The sequence below is a fragment of the Tenebrio molitor genome, chromosome 9 (genome assembly GCF_963966145.1).
Source record: "Tenebrio molitor chromosome 9, icTenMoli1.1, whole genome shotgun sequence".
Classification (NCBI taxonomy): Eukaryota; Metazoa; Arthropoda; class Insecta; order Coleoptera; family Tenebrionidae; genus Tenebrio; species Tenebrio molitor.
In genome coordinates this window covers 10,228,599-10,247,069 of record NC_091054.1, presented here as the reverse complement: position 1 = coordinate 10,247,069, position 18,471 = coordinate 10,228,599, and the positions used below count along the sequence as shown (strand labels likewise).

The following is an 18,471-nucleotide window of genomic DNA, read 5'->3' as shown; positions in this document are numbered from 1 at the left end:
GGTCACACTTCACAAATTCAAATTTACCGCCACCATAATCACAATGTTGGCGACGCTGACTCGCCAACAATGACGACAGCACACTCGTCATTTCACTCATCTCGTCATCTCTCCTCTCACTCTCTTTCCTGCGAGGATTGGATCCCATTGGCATCTGTTCGCGTAAGTTTCCAAATTTTCCAAAAAAACTCGCATCATCTGTGCGTATTTTTCCCTCAAAATCTTTCGCATTGTAAGAATACGACACAATTAAAATCTGCCCGTTGATATTTTTCGCGGTTTCTCACAATTTTTTGGAATTTATGTTGACCACAACATAACCTCAAACCCTCAAGCCGTGCATGTTTTTATTTCATTTAACTTGTAATTTCGTTTCAGGTTATCCGTAACTCAAACCTAACGTAAGGATGTCGGGAGGTTTGGAAGTCCTTGCCCTTAAAGAGGACGATGTGACCAAAATGTTGGCCGCCGGTACCCACCTGGGAACCTCTAATGTAGACTTCCAAATGGAGCAGTACGTGTACAAGCGCCGCGCTGACGGCGTCCACATCATCAACTTGCGCAAGACTTGGGAAAAGTTGCTGCTAGCGGCACGCGCGATCGTCGCAATTGAACACCCCTCTGAAGTGTTCGTCATTTCTTCAAGGCCATATGGACAGAGGGCCGTCCTCAAGTTCGCCGCGCACACCGGGGCGACCCCCATTGCTGGAAGGTTCACTCCTGGTGAGTGGAAGTAGTAGTAGAGTGGAAGCTTTTACCCTAAACTTAGCTAAAATGATGATACTACTAAGGAACCTATGAGACATGATTAAGACTTTACACCTGAACCCTCTAAGCCCTATAAATTATTTATTTTTGACTAGTTCAGCAATGACCAGATTTTGTTTCCAGGTGCCTTCACCAATCAGATCCAAGCCGCTTTCCGCGAACCTCGTCTTCTGATCGTGACTGACCCAGCTTACGACCACCAGCCCATCACTGAAGCTTCATATGTCAACATTCCCGTGATCGCTTTGTGCATCACCGATTCGCCTTTGAGATTTGTGGATGTCGCCATCCCTGGCAACAACAAATCTGCACACAGCATTGGCCTCCTGTGGTGGTTGTTGGCACGTGAGGTATGCATTTCGTCGAGAAAAAAGTTTTTGCGGCAAAAATTATTCAAAATTGACGTTTCGTGTTTGTATTTCTGGCCTGTAGACGGCGGGCCTGACACAATCGTAACGACCGGTAGAGGTCGCTTTTGAATTTTTTTTTTTTTTCAATTTTGAGTCATAATGATGAGACAATTGTTCCCAATTAATGATTAATCAGTGATTGTAATCACAATTTTTCCACCTGATCAATTTTTTGGGCGATTTGCGCCATTTAACGTTAAGAGGTTGTGGAAATGAAGGTTTGTGTGATAGGTGCTCCGTCTTCGCGGAATCATCCCTAGGGAGACCAAATGGGACGTGGTCGTCGACTTGTTCTTCTACAGAGAACCGGAAGAAGCCGAGAAGGAGGAACAGGCGGCGAAAGAGGCGGTTGTCGTCAAACCTGAAGTGGTGCCGCACGAGACCCAAGACCTGGAATGGACCACCATGGAGACTCAAGATTGGACCGCAACCGAACCACCGGCGGTGGTTCCGGTGCCCGCTGCTGGCGCTGGCGGCGCGCCGCCGTTCCAACCCGCGGCGACCGACGATTGGGCCGCCCAAGTGCAAGAAGAGTGGGGAGCTAACGCCACAGCCACCCAACCCGCTCAGCCTAACTGGGGCAGCAGCGCATCCGAGTGGCATTAATTTTTTTATGACTTGACTGTTTTAAGATCAATAAAAGAAGTTTCGAGGTAAAAAATCATTTATTAAAATAACTCCTATTGTACATCGGATAATTACTGACTGGGTACTGCTGTTGAGCGGCGTAGTTTTGTGAAGCGGCGTAGCTCTGGTCGTAGCCGTCTCCACCAGAGTACTGAGGGACAGGGTCGTCGGGTTGCAACCACCAAATCAAAAATATGACGGAACCCGCGACGGTTCCAAGGATCAGAGCTGGCATCAAGAAGTTTTTGAAGAAGCTGTTCTTTTTCAAAATGCTCATGAACGAACTGATTCCTTTCACTAGCCTCAACAGCACGACGGGGAGGTACGCGAATATTCCCAGGTTCTTGTACAACGTCTGGACGTCGTAATCTTGATAGTCGTACCTGGACAGTTCGTCCAGACTGAAACTGAACAACTTTTGGATGACTACAGGGATTGCTGCGATGAGTTTGTCCAAGATCTTGCCGACCACGTCTAGAAAAAAATCGTTTTTGGCGCTTTTCGTCACGTCCGTGACCGGTGGCGGCGCGTACAAATCGGAGAAGATCGGGGGTGTGTACTGTTGGCCGGCGGTCCGACTTTTAGCGTTGGCTCCACCTGCAAAAAAGCGTCACGAATGGTACTCGACAAGAAAACCACAACAACCTAACTCGTTCCTGATCACGTCGATTTTGTTCTGTATGTCCTGCAGGTGCGGCGGCTTCTCGTCTTGGTCCAAGTACTTCTTGGCGATCTTCGCCACGTGCTCGACGAATTCCTCTTCGACTTTGTTGTCTTCGGGGGACCTCTTCGACCTGGGCGCTTGGTAGGTCTGGTCGTAGTTCAGGTTCCCCACCACGGTGCGCAACTCTCCGATTTGCTTCTCCAAATCGTCGATGACCGTCTTGTCTTCGGGCCTTTGGACGTACTCCGGCCTGTTGAGGCTGTCGATGGCGCCCTGCAGGCCGTCGATCTGCTGCATCAGATCGTCCCGATACTTGCGATTATACTCCCCATTTTCTGGCGGATAATTGAGTGGTTTTTCAGGAGGGGCTCCATTAGCGTTCCCCTGAGGGTAATAATTCGGTTGCGCAAATTGTCCCGGAAAAAATTGTTGACCTTTTTGATTGTTCAGATCTGGTGGGGGCGGCGCGTACAATTGGAAATTACGGGCATTAACCGGCGCCCTATACCCATTACTTTTAACCCCACCGTCATCAACTATGCAAATGTAGGGGTAATTATTTGGGGTTAATTTCTTGGTAAGCTCGTTCATTTGTTGGGGGGTTATTGTAATTTGTGACGGCCTCTGGTTCGGGGATCTATTAATTAACTTACTCAACACGGTTTCGAACCGAGTTGCATCGTCGTCTTCTTTCGGTCGCAGATTATTTATCGCCGCTTGCAAATCCTCCAGATCTGTGACGCCAAAGTCGTCGCTTTTGCTCTGGGGCTCGGTTTTTCGCAGCGCCTTCACGATCTGCTTGAGCAAATCGGAGTTGCCCGAGTTTTGTCCCGACAAGCTCTTCTCCAACTGCTTCAACTCGCTTGCCAAGCTCTGTTCTCGACGCTTTTTCTTCAACTGTTTTTCTAACTCGAGGATCTTCGAGTGGATTTCGTCGGTGTCCACCTCGTCGATGTCGTCGTCGTCCGGTAGAGACTTCAACAGTTTTCTGATCCCCGAAAACTCACTCGCGCGCGCTGACGTGTGCGCCGAAGCTCCATCTTGTTTCGTTCTATTCCCGTGCAGAATTTCCTCGACGAGTGACTTCAAACTCTCGATTTCGTCCTTCTGCCTGTTCAACTCCCCTTCCAAAATCTCATCTTTCTCCTTTTGCAGACCAATCAGTTCTTTGGTTTCGTTCAGTCTCACGATGACTTCTTCTAAATCTGACTTGATCAGAGCCAACTGTTGACCGTTCGGGATCTTCTCATCATCACCCTCTTGCCTCTTCGTCTCTTTGCTTTCTTGGGTTTCATTCCGACGGTCTAAAATGTCGATTATCTTCTGCTGGTCCTGCAGCATCTCCACAACCTCTTGGAGTTTCTTCACCTCGCGTTTCAACTCTTTGATCTGCTGCGTTTCCGCGGCTTCTTCCTCTTGGCACCTCTTCCGACACAACTCCCTCACGTCGTCTTCGGTCGATCGCGCTTTTCGCCTGTTGCCCACCGTGGTGGTTTCTTCCGAGTCTTCGAACACCTCTCTCAAGAGATCGAAAGTGAAATTTTCGATGGCCCCCCCGACGGACGCCACGTCCTTCTTCAAAACCTCCAAAGTGTCGTTCTTTTTGTAAATCGCGGCACTTTCGCAAAGGTGGACCAAACAAATCAAGAGATTTAAACGCGAGGCGTTCATTTTGGACGTCGACTGCTGACTGGTCCGACTTAATTGGAGCAGGCGAAAATGCAAACTTGCTCGTTGCTCAATTTGTGTCACAAAATTCAAAATTGTGGAGTTCGCGTTTTCTTATCCTACTTTTGCGGTGCGCTACATTTTGCCGATGCGAGAAGAGGTGTTGAGGACTCTTGCAAAAAGCGAACGCGACCAAATGTGGCGGCGTCGTGGGGCAAACAATCGTCGGGTATGTGTGCAAGTCGACGGCTTTAATTTCCTGTGTACTAATAAATCGTTTCCTCAGAACACACTTAGCAATTCAATAATTTGTTCTGAGTTGGTGTGCTTGCGTCTGACAGGGTCGAGATTTATCTCAACAAGCCAAGCTACAGCCTTTTATTAAATAATTGATCGCGACGCGACTACCACGCGAATAATTGCCGCCTAATCGCTGCCAGGTGACACTTGACGACTCGTCGCCCTTCTCGGGGACGAGGTTTTGTTCAAAATTGCGCCCCAAAGGTCGCTTGAATTTTTCAGCAAATTAAAGTAGTTTTCCAATGAAAAAAAAAAACAAATGTTTGTTTGTGTGAGTCGCCAAATGTGACGCTTTGTATTTTTTGCAGGCGATGGTTTCCAACTTGTACTCGGACAAAGTTTGACTAACTTTGGTTTGACCCATCTTGAGTTTATATCCCACCTGCTCCTAATCCGATCAAAGGTAAATATTGTCCCAGTTCAATATCCTGCAGAATATCCATTGTCCACAAGATCGTCCTGTTTGCAGTTGAAATTTGTTTTATATTTTAATATAAATTTGATACGTCCTGGAGGGATCAAAATCAGATGTCTGTCGCCTTTTCGGGTTTGGATAGGCGAAGATGGGGACTTGTTTACACGACAAACTTTTGTGAAATGTTTTAAATATATCTACCGGTGATGGATGGTACCACAGACGATTCTTGTGCGCTCGATCGTCAGAATCACGATTCAGGTACCACAGATGATTATTTTTGTTGGAATTTTGTATCTAATTACGAAATAGAAATAGCGCCAACGATAACACCACTTTCATAATTCTTCCACTATTTTCACAGTGACTCAATTTTTAACTGAAAAAAAATTATGTGCAATGGTAAAACGATTTTTAAAGCCACCAAACAAACGAAACAGAATCAATCATCGCGATTTAATTTTTTTCACATAAAGTTACATCGAAAAATTTTCGTAATTTAGAATTATTTAATATTTGGCAAACTATTTCATATACAAAAAGGAAGGGGAGAGGTTAATTTTTATTGAAATTTCATTTATGGAAAAAAGTGTAAAAAACTGAAGCTTGAAAAACACCAAAAATTCATTTTTCCACCTAAAAAATTATGGTGGGCTCTGTAAAGTTTCTGCAATAAAAATTAATTTGATTTGGACACCTCTACCAATTTTGTCCAACGAGAGTAATTCCCAGCTCGCGGATTTAGATTTATTAAAAATTAATTACTGATGTAAAATTGAACAAACAGTCCGTCCTGTTTCCGCCCAGAAATATTTAATCCAAATAATTGTCAACGACAGACTCATGTGTTACATGAATGAATACAATGCATTTAGTAACTGTCAACACGATTTTAAAAACAATTTGGAGCACCCATATGGCACCCAGTATTTTTCTTTTGAAGACTTGTCAAAAGCTTTTCACTGTAATCATTATTCAACCTCATTAGTGAAACTAAAACATAATTGTTTTATCATAGTTGGAGTCTTATTTTTAGCATAACACGCTAAAGAGGCATTCGTAGGAGTTCTACAAGACTCTATATTGGGTCCTACTTTATTCATTATTTTCACCAACGATCTCCCCAAACTACCACTTGCGATGTACTACAAATTTAATATGCAGATGACTCAAATTGTTTAATTAGCTGTTGCGGAAGATATAACAATCTTTTCTGAAAAAATACGTACGTATAGCGTAAAAAACAAACTAAAGTTCGGCCAACGAACAGATATAGTAATAAAAAAAAGGGGATGTGGCCTAGTTGCGCAGAACGATATACGCTGAAGCCTGTTTCACAATGAAGAAGGTTCTTTGCCATTTGTCATTGTTACGAGAATGTGATATAGACTGAGAAAAATGTTGCATTCATTGACGTGCACATCTTCTCCACACATGAACACGTGGTCAAACTGCCGAAGCGAGGTTAAAACTAATGAAATGCCGTCAAGTAATTTTTGTGGATGTACATCAGGCTTTCAAAAATCTGAGCACGTTTTTAATAAGCCAATTGGAAGCTGCTATTTAAAATACGCGGGCACTACGGGGCGGTTTTATTACTATATCTGTTGGTAGACCTGACTTAGTATTAACGAAAATTTCAGGTGTGAAATTTGAGACTAGTCACACAAACCACTTAGTGACAAACAAAGATAAAAAATATAATTTTAGCTAAAAGATGTTTGTATGTGACCAATTTACAAAAATACTTTTTTTGTTCAACACTGTCAGATTTTGAGAAATTTCTCCTGTGTGAACGGATTTTGATAAATGTCACAACTTGTCAAAATGAAACGTCAAGCTAATTTTAAAGGTTTTAAGCGATTTGGAGCATTTAAGGGGCTCGTCGAACAAAAAAACGTTGTATTCAACTCGGTAGTGTGTAAATTGGGCTCTTTATGGCACAATTTACACACGAACTCGTTAAATAAACTACTATTCTTATTGACAATAAATCATCTTGGTGAACTCGTCTGGATTACATCAACAACAGATCGTCGCAAGATTCTTTTATGTTAAAAAATATTTTTCTACGATTGCTAAAAAATTTTATTATGTATTTCACAATTTAATGTGCAAAACATCTCCTTTGTTAATACTTAATAAAAAAGTAAGAAGTGTTAAAAACTGCCGTATCAAGTCATTATTCACTCTGGCGTTACGCAAATACGTGCACCGAAATAGCCGAATCATAAAAGTGCATTCAAAACAATTAATCTTGTCTTTAAAAATGTCAAAATTTATATTTTCGTTTTAATATTGATTGTTTTTCCGACAACAAACAATCGTAGAAAAAATATTGTATGAAACTAATCGTCATCACTCATGGGATTGCCGCACTCGCCACGCCCCCACGGTTCAACTTCTCCATCCGTGGAAAAAATACCTCTTTATGCACTTGTTGCATAAATTACCATTTATTGTTTTCAACTGTCATAAATTCTCATTTTTCTCCTTTGTAAACTGCCTCTTAACTGTCCTAAAGCAAAATGAGCAGATAACGAACCGTTGCCCTAGACAACACATTCAAGGTTACATTTCTGACAGGTCCTGAAAAATTTGTCAAAACTGTCAAAAGCAAATGCGAAACCATTTTTAAAAGATTTGGAAGCTTCAGGGACGTCGTTTCAAACAATACAATTTTGTATGCAACTCGTTTCTGGGTAAATTGGGCTTTTCTAATTGTCCCTCGGGCAATTAGAAAAGCCCAATTTACACAGAAACTCGTTGCATAAATAACTATTATGCACTTTGTATTTTGGTACGGAATTATGCGCTGATACGGGTCTTCGTTATTTGCTAAACGTCCACGTCATATACAATATGACCAAGAAAAATAAAGACTAGAGGCGGGTGTGGACAACAAAACTCTTAAAAACGTACGGCGTAGTTTCCGTCACACTAACATTCTAACTAACATTCGTCAGGTTTTGCCGAAACACCAACAAACAAATTTGTAGATGGTAAACCCGGTCACCATTTTCGTCGTTTCCATTTCGAAAATAGGACTCTCTCATGAATAATTTATGTTCTCGAGCGAAAACCATTTTAAAAATAAAATTCACATAAATGTCAAAATTGACAAGTGACAGTTTATTAAGTTACGTAGCGCACGTTTCCAGAAATTTTGTTTTCCATAGCCGTCCTTTATTGCTTTCTTCGTTGATCATATTGTAAATAAAACAATCAAAATTTGTGCAGAACAATAACTTTTTCTGTCGCCTCTTTTTCCTGCACCCGCACGACTTCCAAGGCACACAGGTGTGTATTAATGTGCGCTTTTTCGCACAAAATTTATTCATTCGCTTGATTAAAACGCGCCTGATGAACTCGATCGATTTCGTCCCAATAAAGTGCATTTCGACAAAAACGCGCCGACGTTATCTGCGTCCTCGCAATTCGGTCGGAACACGTCCGTGACCCGTTCCGGTAATATACAATTAAAATGTGGTCGCAATTACCCGGAATGGACCTTGTTGCAACAGCGTAATAGGGAATATTGCCCGACTAGTCAGTTCCTCATCTCGCTTAACTACGCCACGGACGTTACGACAAAATTATAACTTCCATCTGGTCGGTCGGGGCACGAGGACGAGCTCTTTGTATCGCTTAATTGGTTTTCTTATCGTGGTCACTTAGGTTAATTGGTGATGTCCGTGCAATTTGGAAGTTGGAAACGGGCGACGTTAAGTTTGGGTAAGCGTCGACGGAACGGTAAAGAGGCTTTAGCAGTGCTGCGTTAGCACCAACTAAATCATGCATTAGGGCCGCAAAATGGAAATCTTCGTGTTGGGATTCAGCCGCCGCCCCCGCACAATAATTCATAACCGAGTGATCGCGACCGGAGCCCAACGTTTCTATTAACACCCTCATCATCCGGTACCCGCGGGACGCTATTTTCTCGCTTTTTTTCCACGAACACTCCAGAGAGGGAGGCAATCTCGCGGCGCGACCTCGGGGCAATTTAATTACCCCGTCGCGGGACGCGTCTTCCTGCGCCCTCCCGACTGTCCCCAACAACAACAAACGCTTCCATCCGAGACTGTACCCCGATCCAGAACTCACGGCGCAAAATCAGCCCCTATCGACTACGCGGCACGACTCCCGGAAAACGCCGCCAGATAGCGCCGTCGGATGCGCCGGAAGAACACCCTCGACTCCCAAGCGCGCATCTCCGGATTTAGATGGGGGCCCAGAGTAGACTTTCACCGATTTTGAATTAATTTGTTCTCAAGTTGGGGAGTTTTCATGTGTGGTGAAATATGTATTTATTATGCAAGGACTCGACGTTTATTTTCGGCAATCTCTCTGTAATGCGTAATTAACCGCCCACTAGCGTTCGATAAAAAAAATATTTCTGGTAAAAATAGGAGGGTGATGGGTGGGCTGGGGTCGGTTCAAGGGTGCGTTGTTTTCCCGACGATTAGACTATTTTTGGACGAAAGCTTACACAGATATTAATGTGATTTAAGTTGTTGCGTTGAGTGGGGGCCGAAATTAATAATTAAATCGGAATTGTCCAATAGGGATGATTATTTTATCAACAAGTTGTGGCTGGTGAAGGGAACTTACTCGAATGCTAGTCGATGTTAATAATTTAAACATTAAGCGCATTAGTTGCCGTCTGTTTTGAGCGTCTCGCTTAAACAAAAAACACAAGAAAAAACGTACCAACGGTAAATATTATCCGGTAAATTTATTTCTGGAGAACAAAAATTACAAAACGATGGAAGCAATGGGAAAGCTTCGTCGAAGTTTAATTATTTTATTTGGTGAACATTTTGCTTTTAGTGTAGTTTCAGATCGTGTTAGCTTTAAACCGTATCTACAGGGTGTTTGATAAACACTCAATCTCTTAAATTGTCCAAGTTGTTCTGAGATGTTTTCAGAAATAATTTCAGTGCAAAGTATGCATTATTATTTCACCTAGTAAATAAGCAAAGTCTAAAATATTTTGATAACTATTATACAGGGTGTTTGATACACACTGGTTTTGGAAAAATGGTGGAGGCGCCGGGCGAAAACTTTTGAAACATCTATTTATTATTTTTATTTTATTAATGTAATTTGAGATGATATTTGTTTTAATCTTGGGTCATCTTTAGTATACAAGGTGTTTGATAAAAACTTATCATGTTGGAATCTCTGGGAGAGAACTTTTCAAAAGCTTATTTATTAATTTTAATTTACTGATAATTTTAATTTCTGGATATGACATGCTAGCTTTGAGTCATCGATGTAGAGTACAGGGTGTTTATAAATATTCTGTTTATTGAACTATGCAGGCTGTATAATAATGTAACTTTGTCGTATCCTTTTAACAAAATGAAATAAAGCGTAAACATGTACTGTCGCGAGCAATAAATTTTGGTCGTCAATGTCATTTCAAAATTTGATTAGACTGTCACAAATTTAAAAAATTTGCCTGCCTGATTATGCCCATGTCAACAAACTGTCAAAAAAATTAGAAAAAAAATTACAATTAATGTCATACAACATTATGATGGGTTATGATATTTACGACTGTTTTACAATGGAGCATTTTCCATTGCGTCAAAGAATGACCTTGACGACCAAAATTTATTGCTCGCGACTGTACATATTAATAAAAAAAATGCCAATAGGTATAATATTGGGTGATTCAAAATGATTGTGGATAAGTATGACCACTATGTACGAAAATGTATGTGGCAACTGTGTGGATAGGATAGAGTTGACATTTTTCTGACAGTTCATAGTCGCGCAATTTTGAAAATTGTTAAGTCAACGTGCAATGGTATAAAAAAATCAAATGCACGCACATGAAATGTCATAAAAATGTTAATTAACCCTACCCCACCCACACAGTTTCCACATAAATTTTCGTACATAGTTGCCATATTTATCCGTAATCATTTTGAATCACCCAATATTTTAAAAATCAATATATTGGAGAAATGCAAAAGTGGTGGGCGGACTAGAAACTTTTAAAAAGTTTAATTTTTAATTCTGCTTTGGTGAAAATTAACTTTTACTGTAGAATGAGATGACTTGTTTGTCTTGAGTCATCTTTAATATACAAGGTTGAGAAAAACATGGTAGAGAAGCCAAGGGGGATCTTTAAAAAAAATATATATATATCACACAGGGTGTTTGATATTACCTAGTTTGTCGAACTAGCTGGTTCTAGAGTTTTAATTTTATCACATTTAGAAGAGCGAACCACCCCCTAAAAAATAAGTCAATTAATAAAAATCTATTAAAATAATAATTTAAATATTAAGTAATAAAATATACAGGGTGTTTGCTGAAAATTTCTATTTCTAATTTTAATTTCATGAAAATTTCACTTAAAATGTAGTTGTCCGGTGGTGGCGGTACACAGGATGTCTGGTGTAAACTTAACTACGCAGAAGACATTCAAGCGGTCTGCTCAGCAATATTTTTGCAGCACGCAGGATTTATCCTGCAAAGAGTCGAGCGAGACATAAAACTGTTTGCGAATATTTTTATTTTTCTCCGGCGAACAATCCCGTCCTGCAGCGCTCCCAGTCAGCCCTTTGCAACTCGAAGATTATCACGTGGAGGGTCGCACCACTTAAATAACCTCTATCTAGACACCTGTGGATGCATCTGATACACGCTTCATTTGTTTCGATGACATTTCGTCACTTGCAGAGTGCGTCGCTCATAGTAATTTCGGCGCATCGACATTCGCATTCGTGGTGTAAACGATTGATTTACGATCGATTCTGAATTTGTCGGGTTGGTGCAGTTGCACCATGTCGAAATCAAAATGGCTGCTTGCAAATTAATTAGTACGTTTGATTTGAGGCGAATTACGGCGAATAATGTGTGCATCGATTGGCAATGGCAGCTGTTAGATTTGCGATCGGTCGAGAAAAAACTCGATGGTTTGGGGCTGTTTTGGAGGGTGCGAAAAAAATATGGGCGAGTATTTTTCAAAGTCCCGCCATTTCCCCCTACTTGGTCATTGAACTCCCCACCCCAAATTCACCCTCGCGCGCACATCGATTCTACGACCATAGGTCCGCTATGTGTGTCGCGTAGTCCATACACAACCGCGCTATTTACACCTTTTTTAGTTGAAATCTCGGTCGAAAAACGGTGGTGGATGTGCCCGAGACGATCCACCGAGTGGGAATCCTGCGGCGAGGCACGGCCGTCCTCGTCCTGCGCCACCGGAGTCGACGTCGCCGTGTGAATGTTTGACAGGTACCTCGGTCCTGCCAACGGCGATCGCAGGCTTTTGTTTTGAGGTTCGGGGGGCGTCCGTCCCCAGTGCAGGATAAATGCGAGTGTCCACAAAGCGGGCGAAGTGAATCGTGAGGAGTTCGTAGAACGGGCGGCGGTGCGGTTCCATTTTGAGGGAAATTTCAACCCAGCGCCTTCGCCATTTTGTGCCGCTTTAGGCGTATACAGGCCGTGTCGACGCGGCCCCCGAACGACAACAGCCCACTCGGCGGCGGCCGTACCGTCGATCCCCCGATCGGGGGTGGCCCCCTCGACCGGAATCGGGAATTTTCCGGAGGGCCGAAACTGGGTCGAAATTTCCGTCAGAGGCGGACTGAGAGCGTTTTGTGGCCGGCCGGGTCCATGAGTGACGTTTTATGGATAAGTGTGGGATTATCGCGGACCTGACTCAGTAATGGAGGGGACCTTTCGCCGCTCTTGAAGTTAGTAGATTTTGGCCGGCGTTGAATTTTTGATGAGGGCCGGATCGAGGAGTAACCGCCGTGTTTATGTTGCAGGACCGGAAGCGGCATCGTCATGTGGTAGGCGGGGCTGGGGGGTGTAGCCCCCCTGTAGACCTGGCGCCGCCATCACGGATCACCACGGCGACCGTCACAGGTAAGCCCCTCTTAATTAATAAACATCGTTGATATTCACGCTGGACTTTTAATAAACCGGAACGCGGAGGACCGACATGTGACCGGGTGGGGGGCACGTGAGGAGAATGTCGACGATAAGTGGGCTCTATTAAAATTAAGTAATCACGGGCGCGGACGTTCATTGAAACAAAGGAGACTTTAAATCGGATCGCAATTTAATCTCGCGGAGAGGAGTACGTCGCAGCTTAGGTCGTGCGCAAAACTGTCAAATCTCTCGACATGTGTACATTTTCGATTCGTTTTCCTCTTCCAACCGACTTTCCGACGAGTCTTTTCATCATTCGACACAACAAACCAATTATGAAGTGTCGGCAGCTCTAGATTTTTTTTTCTTCCCAAAACCCGAATGATCTTTCTTGTGGTCCCGCAAAATAGATAATTCATGTTCATTTCTATCACCACAGTTGCCGTAAATCATCCCACGTGATTAATGTTCCGCCGAAGCTAACGTTCGACGTATGTCCTTGATTGGCTGTTGTGGTTAATTGACGAAATGAAAAGTTCTAGATTTTACGCAAACATAAAATAGACAAATCGCTTCGGATTAATGTGAACGGACCGAATGACAGATTGTGATTTCATTGATCATCGACACGCGGCCAAACAACAAAAGAAAATCGAAGGTTGACTTTGTTTAAGTTTACTTAACAAATTGAAACGTCTTGACGTTTCTACACGTTTTGTTAAAAAAAAACACTAACGTAGAAATGGTGGATGCGCCGGATAATTGAAGTCTGATAATTATCACTGTAGTTTTTTTTAAGTTCTTTTAAGTGTTCGACACTGTAAATACACGTATTGTTGACAACGTCCCGACGTGTTCGTTAAATAAAACACGAAATTATGTTGTCGTTTCGACGTTGACATATATTTGACAGTTACAATAGAAAATAACTCGTTATTGTGACGACTGAAATTAATGAGTTAAGTTGGGAAATTAATTTTGTCACTCGTGGATATCCTGTAATCATCTGCTCGCAAATGTTTTAATCCCATTGTGTTATTCTGGTAATCGATCCAATTATCAAGACTTAAAATCAATAAACATAAATAACGGATAATTAAATTTACTGGAGGTGTCGGTTTGGTGGCGAAATCAAAAAACAAAATTGCAGTTGTTAGATTAGTCATTCACTTGGTATTTTCTAACTACAAGGTTGGTATCCGTGATTTTTCGAATCGTCCATTTATTCGTATTCGATGTTGTGAAATAGATTACAATTTCAAACAGAGTAGAGTGGTTTTATTAGCGCGATTGAAATTATGTGGAATATAAAGAAAAAGTAAAAAAAAATGTGTAAAATTCAAACATAACCAGAAAGAAAATGTAATTATCAAGTACAGTCAAAACAAACATTTGATCTAAATTTTGAAGGTATTTGAGTAGTCACCTTTTGAAAGAATTGATGAAACGTTCCCAAGCAACGTTTTGTACACCCCTTAAAATCTGTCAAAAGTGTCAAAAGCTTTATTAGAATAGTAAAATTGTATTGAAAATTTATTTATTAAAAATATGTACTTTAAAAATAGACAACAATGACAGAAGTTTCTATATTGTTGAAAAAGGAACCAAATTTTGCAATAAATAAATTATGTATTTTACAATAAAACATAACAATAAACGTCAAATGTCACCTGCGTTTGTGCGAAGAAGGGCGACCAAAATTCGGCCATTATTTCATACGCGTCTACGTTTTTGCATCTGCAGTTACGTTTAACACAGTTTTTTTTTCTTTTTTCTTGCAAACAAGACGTCTTTCGAGGACAACTTCTTCTTACAGCATTATTTATTGACGATGAGTTTTTTTAATATAAATCTTAAGCCATCTAAAATATCTGCATTTTAAATTTCATAAAAATCCGTTAGCAAATAACCGAGATAGGCTCCAAAGTCTTAGGTAGGAGACACTCTGTATAAAAAGGGAAAATTCGAGACTTTTTTGTGGCAAATGCTCCAAGTTTTTATTGCAACATTAAAGAAAGAAAACAAACGTCGAGGAAATTAATTCTATACTTTAAAATGGAATTCTGAACTCATATGAACACATTCTATACAATTAAAATAAAATTTAAAAAATATATATTTTTTTAATTTATTAATATAACATTTGACAAGTGTACGATGTGTTTAACAGAATGCTTTAGATATTTTTACATTTTTAAAAATTGGTGAGAATGTTGAATAAATAAGCGTTAATTAAGAAACATAAAAAATATGCTTTTAATTTGAAAACAAAATGAAACCTTTTTAATTATAATTACTCAATTCTTGGTACTTTTGTAAATATATAAAAACGTTGGATTTAATTATATCTTACAAGATCTCCACAAATTATGTAATTTTAAATTTAAACATTTTCTGAATTTTCTCTTCTCAGAACAATTCATGTTTTATCTTACCTTAAATTGGTTAATTGTTCATTTATTTATTAGTTATTGTTTATGTTTCCACAAAAACATGCGACATAACATGCAACATGCCATTGAAAATCCCATCAAGCAATATAAAATTTATTTTTTTTTAATAGTACGTAATAAGAAAATTTGAAAATGAAACATTAAATATTGAGAGGTGTTCTTGATTCGGTACCAGACTAGTAATCAAACAGTTTCCAAAAAAGTTCTTTTGTTAAAACGCATTCACATTGTTTTGACATAATGGGAGGCCATGGAAATCTTGCATTTAATGTGGTAGTAAAGCTGTCTGTTGAATAAGGTTAAGTTTGAGGTTAAAAATAGGGTCAATATCTAGTGCATTATTGTCAGTTTTACTAATTTGGAATAGACATAGCGGGAAATTCACTCAAGCACTTTAGTGACGGAAATCAAACAGTGTTTCCAACGTTAAAAAAATTAATCATGGCCTCCCATTATGCCAAAACAACGTGAACGGTGTTTAGAGCTATACAGGGTGTTTGGGGTATAAGGTAAAAAACTTGTCCTGTGTAAAGAAATAGACAGAATAAGACTTTTATTCTACAACGTGATCAAGAATGACTAAATCTGTTGGTAACAATGAAAATTTCAATGATTTTGGTACCACTGTAATCTAAACGCATTTCCGGTTCAGCTTTGACAGAGTTGACAGGCGAATTTGACGTTTACCATCAAGGGTCATTTTTGTAATAGAATAAACATACCCGATATAACCTAATTTTTTTTTAATGTCGTGTCAAGTTAAAACATCCTGTCAGTGCCAATTACGAACCAGAAAAACACCAATATTTTTCAGTTGTTTCATTGCCAACAGACTCAGTCATTGTTGATCACGCTGTAGTAACATTTTTTAATATGTATTATACTTTTCTAGGAATCATTTTTTCAATTTGAGGAACCACTGTTTGAGATTCACCGAAATTCTAAATTATAATGGCGGCAGCTAAGGCATTTTACTTTACTGTATTAGCTTGGTATTAATAATTACGTGTTTACAGAGACGAACAGTGGCTCACAAACAGTGGAAACAGAGTTTAGTTCAGCGTAATAAAAAAAGCAAATTGAAAAGAATGTCACTAAGAAAAGTTGTTTATTTAACCTAGCTGTGCATCTCAGAAAAGTTTATTACCTTAAACACCAAACACCCTGTACAATTTTTAAAAATTTTTTCTAAACACGCTTAATTAAAAAAAGTTGGATACTTTTTTTAAGACAAATTCTTATACACTGAAACAAAAATATATTTCAATTTTTAAATATTGTTCCGGGAATTCTACAAACAACATATGCATTATACAGGGTGGAACAAAAGTATCAAATATTGGCTGTAATTTCTTAATTTGACAATTTATGAAAAAATGCTTAATATAAAAGTTGATTGGTGTATTATCCTGCATCATCTGGTCTTTCTAGTTTGTGCCTATCTTCTTTTGTTTCGCTGCTATGGCAACCAACTTTGGTTTTTTAAATAGCACCCATACATTTTTTGTGTGATTTTCAAACAAGCGTATCTTTCTGTATTCATAAATACAGTTTTGCCATTATGGTGAAAAAGAATAAAAAAAAACAAAGGTGATAAAATTAACTTACTAAGTAATATAATGCAATATATCAAGAATGTTGACAATTTTTGTTGAACGTCATACATGATAATAAACCAAACAACTTTTATATTAAACATTTTTTCATAATTTTTCAAATTAAAAAGTTACTGCGATTATTTGATACTTTTGTTCCACTCGGTCTAATTTAAAATATACAGTTGGTTGCAAAAAAAAAACCGGGAACTGTCAGAATAAAATTAACACATTTTTACATTTTTTTCAGTGTAAAATCTTCTTACGAGAGTTAGGTTAGAATCATGGGCAAAATTCAATGACACTTAAAAAAATATTTGATAGACATTGTCGTGTAGACAATTAATTGACAAGTGGACCAAAGCAAATTTACGAGTACATTAGGAACATTTTCTTTTCCCGTTTTTATTGCAACCAACTCTACATACATATTTCAAATCTTTGAAAAGTAGACATTCTCCATTGAAAAGTATTAAATAGTAGTCCCAGAAGTGTGCTCGTTCGAGAACTAAATTAGCATAAAGATTTTTTTTTAATTAAAACTTTTTAGTGTTTGCGACAGTTTATGAATACTTGGAAGAAATTGGAAATTCATTTTGTCGCATTTTGAATAATTAATTAAACTTTAATTTAATTTTATTTGGACACCTGAAAAATTAATAAATAATAAAATAATGAAAACTTGTCCATTAAAATAATTTTTGTTAAAAGTTGGATTGTATCGGGTGTTCATTTATCCACAACGCAGAAAGTGATCCGTGGTGCGTCGACAACTTTGACGGAAATTTTATTTTATTGTTTAGAGAATAGTTTCGTGTTCTTTCAAATATCCAAAATGGCAATTTTTGACTCAAAAATTCTTACAAAACACCAAGATGATTTTTTTGGCGATTTTTTTAAAACTAATGGACGAGATTTTTTTTTCCATTAATATGTACAGTTGCGGCCGTTGAAATCTCAGACAGGAAAGACTTAAACACTCTGTATAAATTCCGAAATTTGATTAGCGTAAACAGGATTTTCATCAAGGATTATAAAGTCAGTGTCAGTATTTGACATATTAGGTCAGAATCGCGCGTAACTTTTGAAATGCCGCAATTATCTGATTTGCAAAAATGTGTTTGACTGAGGGACGGTGTGAGTATAAGAGCCATTGCGAGAGAAATTAATGTGGATAATGTTTGAGTGACATTTTGAGAAACGTCACTTTCAATACCATTTACAAAGCTAAAAGTTTGGCGTTGTCAAAGTGTCTGAGTTTTCAACGGTCGCAACTGTACATAGTAGTTTATTTATCGAGTTCGTGTGTAAATTGGGCTCTTTATGGAATGAGTGACCTGACCTGACCTGACCCACTCATGCCATAAAGAGCCCAACTTACACCGAACGAGTTGAATACTTTTTTTTTTTTTGGTCGATGAGCCCCTTAAAGCTCCAGATCGCTTAAAATCTTTAAAATTAGCTTAATGTTTCGTTTTGACAAGTTCATGCAGGAGAAAATTCTCAAATTCTGACAGTGTCGACCAAAAAAGTATATACATATGACATTTTTTCTTATTTTGCCTCCTCAGGACTTCAGGAGGTAAATTGGTACTCGTTAAGTTTTCTGAAAATACAAACACAGATATGTTGTTATTATTTGTAGCAGGTAATCATTTATTTACTCTGTCAACAA

At 39.3% G+C, this 18,471-nt stretch overlaps 3 protein-coding genes across 5 annotated transcripts in view; 2 read left to right on the top strand and 1 right to left on the bottom strand.

Annotated features, from left to right (window-relative positions):
- The first annotated feature begins 16 nt into the window (after positions 1–16).
- On the top strand, positions 17–1,839 carry sta (stubarista 40S ribosomal protein SA). The gene is made up of 4 exons (XM_069057706.1): positions 17–162; positions 379–723; positions 892–1,118; positions 1,410–1,839. The coding sequence occupies exons 2-4, from the start codon at positions 408–410 to the stop codon at positions 1,782–1,784; spliced, it is 918 nt and encodes a 305-aa protein (XP_068913807.1). The 5' UTR covers positions 17–162; positions 379–407; the 3' UTR covers positions 1,785–1,839.
- Positions 1,627–7,641, bottom strand: LOC138138018 (putative leucine-rich repeat-containing protein DDB_G0290503). Its single transcript, XM_069057686.1, has 2 exons — positions 2,451–7,641; positions 1,627–2,402 (listed from the first exon to the last, which is right to left on the bottom strand). Exons 1-2 carry the CDS (start codon positions 4,138–4,140, stop codon positions 1,840–1,842), a joined length of 2,253 nt encoding a protein of 750 aa, XP_068913787.1. The 5' UTR covers positions 4,141–7,641; the 3' UTR covers positions 1,627–1,839.
- Positions 7,642–11,960: 4,319 nt separating this feature from the next.
- rho-5 (rhomboid-5) overlaps positions 11,961–18,471 on the top strand; it is a 45,157-nt gene continuing 38,646 nt past the window's right edge. For 2 of the 3 annotated variants that reach the window (XM_069058979.1, XM_069058980.1), the window contains exons 1-2: positions 11,963–12,567; positions 12,643–12,742. The gene's annotated coding sequence lies outside the window, so the exon portion shown is untranslated. Of the gene's footprint in view, positions 12,568–12,642; positions 12,743–18,471 lie in introns of all 3 variants that reach the window. The other variant, XM_069058978.1, reaches the window with a different exon arrangement.

Excerpts from the sequence above, each read along its gene's own strand:
- LOC138138018 (XM_069057686.1), bottom strand. The coding sequence starts at position 4,140 with ATGAACGCCTCGCGTTTAAATCTCTTGATTTGTTTGGTCCACCTTTGC. Across the intron at positions 2,403-2,450 it reads CGTGATCAGGAACGAGTTAG|GTGGAGCCAACGCTAAAAGT; the intron begins GTTGTTGTGGTT and ends GCTTTTTTGCAG.
- sta (XM_069057706.1), top strand. The coding sequence starts at position 408 with ATGTCGGGAGGTTTGGAAGTCCTTGCCCTTAAAGAGGACGATGTGACC. Across the intron at positions 724-891 it reads TGCTGGAAGGTTCACTCCTG|GTGCCTTCACCAATCAGATC; the intron begins GTGAGTGGAAGT and ends TTTTGTTTCCAG. Across the intron at positions 1,119-1,409 it reads GGTGGTTGTTGGCACGTGAG|GTGCTCCGTCTTCGCGGAAT; the intron begins GTATGCATTTCG and ends TTTGTGTGATAG.